Genomic DNA, 10113 nt, shown 5'->3' with positions numbered 1-10113 from the left:
AATAGGGTGTAACGTGCTTGCGAAGACTATGCGCTGACCCCGCACTCCCACCACGACTCGACGTCGAGGAGACATAAATGACGCATTTTGATTTAGTGTTCGGATCTGTTCTTTTCTTCGCCTAGCTAAATGTAGTAAACGGTGAAAATGCCGTAGCAGTGTAGGCGCTCTACCGCCGAGCTGGTTTGCCATGAAAAATCCGGTTTCTAGTCCTTCTCGGTTTTCACCTTTTTAGTCATGGTCAGCGCCTGTCCCTTGGCCTGCCGGCCTTAGTACTGTCGTTACGCCCAGCGTTCTATGCTCGCATAAAGCCCCCCGCTGCCTGTGTAGTTTTCTGGAGGTTATAACGACTGAGTTTATTTGTGTGTTTATATAGTCGACATCTCCGCCCCCTCCCGACGGGCGCACCCCCTAACCTATTCTTTGTTGAACAGGCTACTTGTCCATCTGTCGAAGATTTTCCTTTGGACTCTGAGAATATTAAAATATCTAGAATCTGATAGAGATCTTAGGAGAGCGAGGATCTTATTTCATAGACATAGGAGATGATCAGGTCACATTCAGAGGTACTAGGTTTATAATGGACCATGGACGATGAGCAGTATCTGAATAGACGTGTCTACCAGGACTGGGATTAAACATCTTCTGCTAATACTTTCATTCGGTTATAAATAGTAATAAGAAAGAAAACATATATGTCCACGCATTGACGCTGGTTTGTTTTATTAAGCTTTCGGTCAAATATATAATATGTAATTAACAAGTAGGACTTACGGTAAGCTATATCAATGAACCTGGGAAGATAACCAGTCATAGCTCTACACGCGCATTGTCACATTCGATGTAGTAATAGTAATTAATATTTTGTTAATCGTATATTTGCTTGCATACGCTTAGTAGAAGTAGCATATACATCGCAGACAGATATACTGTGAAACCCGAGGCTCGTATTAACGCAGAGAAATCTTGAGAAAGGTAGGCGTAAATGAAATTCATTCTTCACACAATGTTGCAAGCTAATGTTTGACGCCAAACGCGTAGACAGCCATGCGTCAGTGTCAATTCTTTAAATGCGACGCGATTTGTTTTGGGGGCAAAGTGTGAGGATGAAATTCCGCACCTCCCCTCCCCCACTTTCTTCACCCTCACCCCTCCCCAAGCTCCCCCACTTCCCATTTACTCCCACATTTCCCAAACCCACCTCCCTACACACCCCAGTTTCTCCCCACTCTCCCCACTATTCCTACCTCCCCACACCTTTCCCCACCGCCTCTACCCCCATTCCCCACAACCCTCGCACATACCACCTTCCCCCTACCCCTCACCGTCCCACACCTCCCCATCATTACTCCACTCCTCCACTACACTCACCTCCCCCCCACCGTCGCTCCCCCAAACACACCTCCACTCCCCCTATACCCCACCTCCACACATCATTCCACGACGTTCTTCGCCTACCCCATTCCAGCCTCACCACTCCCCACCTCCCCCACAAACTTCTCACCTTCTCCACTTCACATCCTCTCCTCACCGTTTCCAACAAAATATCCCCCCCATTCACCTACCTTCGGCCCCACATCGCCTTCCCCCACCTCCCTCCCACCATCCACCTCTCCCCACACTTTCGCCCACAATTACACACATCCCCACACCTCCCCACACCTTCCCCCTCCCGTCCTCTTCCCACCACTATCTCCCCATTCTCCCTACACACACCCAACTTCCCACTTCTCCCCCACCTCCACCACCGTCTCTCCCCACCCTACTCTCCCATCTCCCCCACACAACCACACTCCCCACTGAGTGTGGGCGAAGGTGGTGATGTGGGGGATATGGGGTGGGGAAGACGGTGGGAGAAGTGTGAGGAGGTGGGGTTTGTGGGGGAGGTGGGGGAGGTGGGGAGATGGGGTAGAGAGGGCGGTTGGGAGAGGTGTGGGGAAGTCGGGATGTGGGGAGAGCTGTGGAGAACTGGGGTGTGTAGGGGGAAGTGGGGTGTGGGGGAAGTGTGGGGAGATGGGGGATGTGGGGGGAGCTTGGGTAGGTGTGGGAAGGTAAGGAAAGTGGGGGGAGGGGGAGGTGCGGGATTTCTCACAACCTTTGCCAACAAATCGCGTCGCTTTAAAGATTGACCTGACCATGCTTTACGCGTTGCGTCAAACATTGCTTGCAACTTGTGTGATTGACTGATTATTACGCCTACTTTCTCGTTTCTGCGTTAATCTGCCTCGTGGTTTCCAGTATTCTGTCTGCATGTATGCACTCTACTAGCGTATGCAAGCAAATTACTATTACAAATATTATTACTATTACTACATCGATGTGACAATCGTGTGTAGAGCTATTGCTGGTAATCTTCCAGGTTCATGATATAGCTTACCGTAGTCCTCTTTTATTCTTTCATATTTTGATCGAAGGGCTATAACAACCAGGTCATGCGTGGAAACATATAGGTTTCTTTTTTTACTTTTTAACATGAGTTTAGAGATGTTTATCCAGTCGGTAGACACGTCTTCAGATATCTCATCGCCATGTCCTTATAAACCTATACTCTCTAGATGTGACTCTGGTCATCTCTATGTCTTGGAATATCCTCGCTCTCTAGATCTCTATCAGATTCTAGATATTTATATTCTCAGAGTCCCAAAGAAAAATGCGACAACAATAGCCTGTCAACAGAATAGGTTAGGGGGTGGCGCCCGTCGGGAGGGGGGCGGAGATGCGAACTATAATAAACACAAAATAAAACCAAGTCGGTTATAACTCCAGGAAAACTACAAGCAGCGGGGCTTGCGAGCTAGAACGCTGGCTAACGACATACGCAGCCCGCAGCAAGGGGACAGGCGCTGACCCATGAAAACTAAAAAGGTGAAACGAGAAACCGGATTTTCTGCCACCCTCGCGGTAGCGCCTAACACTGCTACGCATTTCACGTTTACTCATTTAGCGAAGAACAGAGAGATCGACGACTAATCATGTAATTTATTCTCTCGACGTCGAGTCGGTGGTGGGAGTGAGGGTCGCGCAAAGTCTTCGCGACGTTACACTTATTTAATTATTTTTCCTCTTAACCGGCACAATGAAGTCTCCCCTCACGTCCGTGCTTGCTGCAACGGCAGTTCCACCCGCGTGCATACGATCAGACGCGTACAGTCACTACCTACTCCCCCCCCCCCTACCCCATCCTGCCTTACCTGACGTTACCTGCGCACACGCTTATTAACGGGGCGTTCGCAGCGCCACCGCAGCGCCATCACAACAATGCATCGATTCAGTCGAATGCGTTTCGTACTTGGCCTACCTTCCGTTCATCCGCGCTCGCGTGTACGTGTATGTATGTAGGAGCGCGTGACGCGGTAGCCGCCACGGGCACAACGGACGAGCGCGTCTCACCTGCGCAATAGGCAACAGCAGTGGCAGCACACGGCAGGTAGAGTTCACACCGGAGCACACGGCTGCGCCATATTTATCCAGCGCGGCACAGTGCGTTGGTCGTCTGCGTGTCATGTGTCGAACGTCCTCACAGTGATGCTAGAATCGCGGCGGTGACTTCACCCCTCCCCCTCCCGCTATCCGCACACGGTGGCGGCCCGACATTCGAATCTCCGTGTCGTTACGTAGTTCGCTAGATCGAAGATCGTGACCAGAGGAGGATATATACGGCCGCTGCCAGACAAACATGGCCGCCACGAGCAGCTACTTCAACCCGATGGTGTCGAACCCGGAGTTCGAACTGTGCACGCGATGCGGCAATAAGGTGTACCGCGTCGATCGCGTCGGCCCGCTCAAGAGCGCCTTCTTCCACAAGTCGTGTCTCAAATGCGTCTCCTGCAACACGCAGCTGACGTTGAAGACGTACATCCACAATCAGCTGGACCCGGAGGACAGCGGCGTCTACTGCAACAACCACGTCCCGCGTACGCTCGCCGGACACATGGACGGCTCGTCGTTCGGCATACGCGCCGCGCTGAACGTACCGAAACGCGATGACAAGATCAACGAGCAGATACGCTCGCCGATGGGCGAGAGAGGACATTTCAACGCGGACGCCGTCGGCATACGGCAGGCGATGATGGCGCCCAAGGCGTGGTACATGCTGCAGAAGGCCACCGAGAACTCGGAGAACTACCTGCCGGGACATTTCGACTCGCAGGCTCTGCACATACAGCATCCGATGCAGCAGCAGGCACAGATGGGGAAGGTGCCGACGTACAATCGCGTCGGTGAGGTGCAGGAGACGCCGCTGCCGCTCGTACGTATTATACTCACCCTCATATCATACACACATGCATATATATACATATACATCAAGAGCATGTGCTCTTGATATACATACCACTCATTTACAAATTATATATATATGTATGCATACTGATATATATTATGTACTATATATATATATATATACATTTATAATTTTTTTATATATAGAGAAATAGTGTGAGAGAGAGAGAGAGATAAAGAGAGAGCGAGAGAGAGAGAGAGCGCGCGCGATAGAGAGAGAGGTGGAGAGGAGAGGAGGGAGAGGGTCAGAGATTGAGAAAATGGGAGAGAATGTGGGAAAAAGGCTGAGGGAAGGAAGGAGAAGTTAGTGGTGGTTGGAGGAAGGGAGGGAGGAAATATAAAAGAGGGAGGCAAAAAGAGGTAAAGGGAGGGTGGAACCGACACATGGGGAGGGAGGAAGGGAAAAGATGGGTGAGGGAGATACCGAGAGAGGTGAAGGCAGAATGAGAGAGATGGATTTGGTCGGAGAGACGAGGAGTGACGTGAGAGAATTAAAAGAAGAGAGAGGTAGGAGTGAAAGAATAGTGAAATTTAAATGATGCTAGGGCAAGGAACCATGAAAGTAGGCACCTTCAACCTACTATTAAAGCATTGGAGGCAGTGACATAGTTATTTATTAAACTGTAAAATAGGGCTAGCTGAATGTATAATGTCCAAGACATAGTTTATCCATCATACTTTACTCTTTCTATATATCCATGCTTATATCGTTCGCAATCTGTCCCATTGTCTATTCCCCTCTGTCTCTCTTCGGCCCTAGCTCCCTCTCTATTTCCCTTTCCTTTTTCCATCCATGCCTTCTCTCATTCTCTCTCTTTCTCTCTCTCTCTCTCTCTCTCTCTCTCTCTCTCTCTCTCTCTCTCTCTCTCTTCTCTCTCTCTCTCTCTCTCTCTCTCTCTCTCTCTCTCTCTCTCTCTTTCTCTCAATATAAAAAATGTTAACATGGGAATGCACCGATGTGCATCTGAAATACGAGAGATTCCATTTTGGGTGACATCTTGGATCGCATGGCGCTGGACTCTATCATTTGCACCGCATGTTCTAAATTGCTTCTCAAATTCATGATTTCGTACGCGGCCTTGGCTGAGGTGTGATTATTAGACAGCAAACCCTATTGATTGACCTATATATCGCGTGACATCCGGTTCGGTATTCGAAATAACAGTTCTGACTCACTATACTGACGGTATAAATGTGCCCATACTGTGCACAGGCTCGCCACAAAAATTGCTGCGATACGATGCAATATACAGCTTATGCTATTCGTAATTTGCGTAAATATACACACGGGCGTATATTTGCGTGCCGGCACGATATTGTATTGGGTACACAGCATAGCATAGTACAGGCTATGATATAGAGTATGTAGCGAAATTATATTCATATAGGCAAAAATAGATCGGATGGGGGTCTATTTAAACACACACACACACATGCCATTATCGCCCCGTCGCCCTCCTAATTAAACGTCTACCTACTACAGCATACTCGCGCATAAACATACACGCAACCATAACTGCATTCGTGATTGTATTTACAAATTTCCGTGTATCTATAATGCATGTTATATGCCCCGTTCAGGTGCCGTAGTCGTGTCCGCACGCATTCGTAATGATGAGTACTGTAAAGATACGTGCGCGCACCTGTTACCCTGACGTATGAAGAATTCATGCGGGCCGTCTGCATTATTCAGTGTCGGCGCATCGGAGTCACCGATGTTACCCTCAAAGGCGCGAGTTGGTACGGCTTTAAATGAAATCAATTAACACTAACAGTGTGTTCCACACTAAATCTGCTTGCTGTTTTCACTAAAATTGTTTCGGTTCGTACTAATTTAACCTAGAGCTTGATCATTCTTGATCCCTCGGCGCTTAGGGATAGTTTGCAAGCAAAACGGTGACGAATAACGGTGACCAACCATCGACCTAATATCAGACCTGACACAAGTATACACACACCGATGACGTATCACACAGCCCGAGCAAGAAATCACCATTCATTGGTTGAATCGACGAAATGCCAGCCAATAATATATAATGTATTTAATTGCACTCCTAATATATATATATATATAATATTAGATAAGTATTTATACTTTTACGCGATATTATATAAGTTTGTAATTTGTTTCGGATACATTCATGTTTCTGGTGTATATAATGGCATAATAATATATAACAATGAAATATATAATGACCGATATAATTTCTATCTTTGTAATCATAGACAGCGGCTCCTTTGGCCGGTAATAATAACGATTTCTAAGACGGCTTGAGGTTTTCGTTACAGGGTCATGTAGTCTATCCATGTTCTCATGCACAGAGACAGAGATTTTCTATCCGAGAAATGACAAGTACTTCGCTTATATGCTCGCACGGACGTTGCAGCGTTCGTGATTACAATGATTCTCATGATCACGCGTCGGAAACGTAAACAAACCGAGCTTCAGTGTGCGAACGTGTCAAAATTCGTCTAGTTCACGGAATTCGTCAGTATAGATACCGGCATCGAAGAAAACCCGAGGTGAATTATACAGAATGATTAGATAGATACATGGATGGATAGCGCGATGGTATCCTCACGGCATCGTATACTCGGAAGTAGACTCGTGGCCCGTGATGCGAATGCCGCCAGCGTTTTCGCTAACCAGTACTTCGCCAGCGGAATAACAACTACATTCATCATGGTGGGCGTAAGTGCAAGAACGCGTTTTCCGGAATCTAGGTTCTACTTTGGGCGCGCGGCGGAGCGCCCTCGGGTGATGTCACGCCGCTGCTAAAGACCATAACGTAATAGTCCGGCAGTGACAATGACCCCAGGTATGGGAGACAGCTTGTATTTACATCGGCAACGCCTATACTTGTCCGTGATTGTTATGCACGGCGGACGCTAAACTTTATTAGCGTATAGTGCCGGGAAAGGAAGAGGAGCGGGTGAGAGATACATGTATAGATAGAGACAGAGATAAAGCGTGCAAGAGAGAGAGAGAGAGAGAGAGAGAGAGTAAAAAAAAAACAGAAAGAGGGACGGGCGGTCAGACAGACAGAAAGAGAGACAGCGCGTACGAGAGACAGAGAGGGGTGGGTGAAAGAGAGCAAGTAAGAGACCGAAAACGGGAGGAGAGAGAGAGTGAGAGAGAGGAGGAGGAGAAAGCGAAAGAGAGAACGTACGAATACTGATACTTCTACGACCTTAGGTTATATCTATAGACCTTACACCATTATATCGTGTGGCCACGCGGCAACTGCTCGGGGGCATGTAGCTTCATTTAAACGGCGAACTGACGGGTGCGTACTACAGTTATTACCTATACTGGACTACATTCTGTGAGGCAAAACATTTCGTGAACGGAGACAACGCAGTTGCTGTCATATAACGATCTATACTCGATTATGCCGCTAATCGTTTATCGTTATATCACGACTGCAAAATATCATCGCGAGGGGTTAAACTGTGCTAGTAATCTCCGGCACACCTGTATATGCCCCCCGAGCAAGCCTCAGTGACAGTGTAACTGAGTTATGACGAGGTATTTTACGACGACTAGACGAATTTTATGCCAGACACTCCGCACGCATTTTGTCGGTATTTTTATTGGCACGCAAATTGCAAATTCGTTCGTTCAAACAGCGTACCGATTCTGATAGCAAACCTGTCGAAATTGTATATAATAAAGAAGACGAACAAGAAATAGGTGGAAGAGGAGGGGAGGAGGAGGAGGAGGAGGAGGAGGAGGAGGAGGAGGAGGAGGAGGAGGCGGCGGCGGTGGTGGCGGTGGTGGTGGTGGTAGTGGTAAAGAAGAAGGAGGGGCTGTAAGAGGAAGAAGGGGAGAAAAGAGAAGAGAGGAAGAAGAGGATGAAAACAAAGAAGAAGAAGAAGAAGAAGAAAAGGAAGAAGAGGAAGACGACGACGAGGAAGAGGAGTAAAACGCAGAAGAAAAATAAGAGGAAGAGATAAAGAAAGAAAAAGAGTGATAGTGATAATGATGATGATAATAATAATAATAATAATAATAATAATGATGATGATGATGATGATGATGCATGATGATGATGATTGGATGATGGATGTGATGATGATGATGATAATCAATAATAATATTAAGTAAATAATAATATAATGACTAAATAACAATAAATAAAAATAACAAATCTTTGCCCGCCACGCGTAGCTTCGCATCTCTGTAAGCGATGTTCAAGCAGACCAGCCTGACTTCGTTTTAGTCGGTTCAGTAAACCCTGACTACGGCTAGCGGGGCGGTAGTGGGGTGGTAAGTCCCTGACTGAACGGCTAGCGGGACGGTAGTGGGTGGTAAAGCCCTCGAGCTACGGCTAGCCGGGGCGGTAGTGAGTGGTAATACCCTGACTACGGCTGAGCGGGCGGTTAGTCGGTGGTAAACCCTGACTACGGCTAGCGGGCGGTAGTTGTGGTAACCCTGATACATACGGCTAGCGGGCGCCGTAGTGGTGGTCAAAAGCGCCTGACTCTACGCGCTAGGCGGGGCTGGTAGTGGTGGTAACGGCCTGACTATCGGCTAGCGGGCGGTAGTGGGTGGTATACCGCCTTGACTACGCCTAGCGGGCGGTAGTGGTGGTATACACGCTCTGACTAGCTAGCAGGGGCGGTAAGTGGGCGGTAAAAACGCCTGAACTAGCTAGCGGGCGGCGGTAGTGGCGGGTAAACCCTGATACTGGCTCAGCGTGGGCGGTAGTGGTGGTTAATACGGCCTGACTACGGCTTAGCAGGGCGGTAGTGGTGGTAAAACGGCCTGACCTACGCTTAGGCGGGCGGTAGTTGTGGTAAAACCCTGACTACGGCTAGGTTGAGGTAGTGGTGGTAAACCCTGACACGAGCTAGCGGGGCGTAAGTGGTGGTAACCGTGACGTACGGCTAGCGGGGCGGTAGTGGTGGTAAACCCTGACTTCACGGCTCAGTGGGTGCGGTAGTGGTGGTAAGCCCTGAGACTACGGCTAGGCGGGGCGGTAGTGGTGGTAAACGCCTGACTATGGCTAGCGGGGGGGGCGGTAGTATGTGTGGTAAACCCCTATGCTACGGCTAGCGGGTGCGGTAGTGTGGTAAAGCGGCCTGACTACGGCTAGCGGGGCGGTAGTGTGGTAAACCTGACTACGGCTACGGGGCGGTAGTGGTGGTAAACTTCCTGACTACGGCTACGCTGGGCGGTAGTGGTGTAACGCCTGACTCACTGGCTAGCGGGGCGGTAGTCGGGTCGGTAAACCCTGACTACGGCTAAGCGGGGCGGTAGTGGTGGTACAATCCCTGACTTACCCGGCCTCAGCGGGGCGTAGTGGCGGTAAACCCTGATACGGCTAGGCGGGGCGGTAGTGGTGGTAACCCCTGACTACGGCTAGCGGGACGGTAGTTGTGGTAAACCCTGACTACGGCTAGCGGGGCGGTAGTGGTGGTAAACCCTGACTACGGCTAGCGGGGCGGTAGTGGTGGTAAACCCTGACTACGGCTAGCGGGGCGGTAGTGGTGGTAAACCCTGACTACGGCTAGCGGGGCGGTAGTGGTGGCGCTCACACCGGCATTCTGTGCCGCTGCCGAGGTTTGTTGACATACAGTAACAACCGACGATGGTACTTTAGCCATTATCTTCCACCATCATGGCATTCACTGTTCGCGCGCGTTGCAGCAGTGAAAGCTTAAATACAGCCAACCTTCGAATGTGTGTTCAGAATTTTAGGCCAAATCATACAGCAAATATTAACTAACGAGCATTCCAGAGACACTTCCGAATGGCGAACCTTGAATCAAAAATTAACTTGAGAGTAGCATGCTGCCAACTCGACAAAGAGATTATTGCACTGGTGT

General features: G+C 49.0%; 1 protein-coding gene across 1 annotated transcript in view; it reads left to right on the top strand.

The window, feature by feature from the left end:
• Window positions 1-3330: 3330 nt before the first annotated feature.
• Window positions 3331-10113, top strand: part of LOC106809941 (kyphoscoliosis peptidase-like) — a 15821-nt gene continuing 9038 nt past the window's right edge. Inside the window, exon 1 of the mRNA XM_014813179.1 lies at window positions 3331-4249. Coding sequence (XP_014668665.1) covers window positions 3677-4249 — 573 coding nt within the window. The 5' untranslated portion in view covers window positions 3331-3676. The remainder of the gene's footprint in view (window positions 4250-10113) is intronic.

The sequence above is a fragment of the Priapulus caudatus genome, unplaced genomic scaffold (assembly GCF_000485595.1).
Source record: "Priapulus caudatus unplaced genomic scaffold, Priapulus_caudatus-5.0.1 Scaffold397, whole genome shotgun sequence".
Lineage (NCBI taxonomy): Eukaryota > Metazoa > Priapulida > Priapulimorpha > Priapulimorphida > Priapulidae > Priapulus > Priapulus caudatus.
This window is presented reverse-complemented; position numbering and strand designations above follow the sequence as displayed.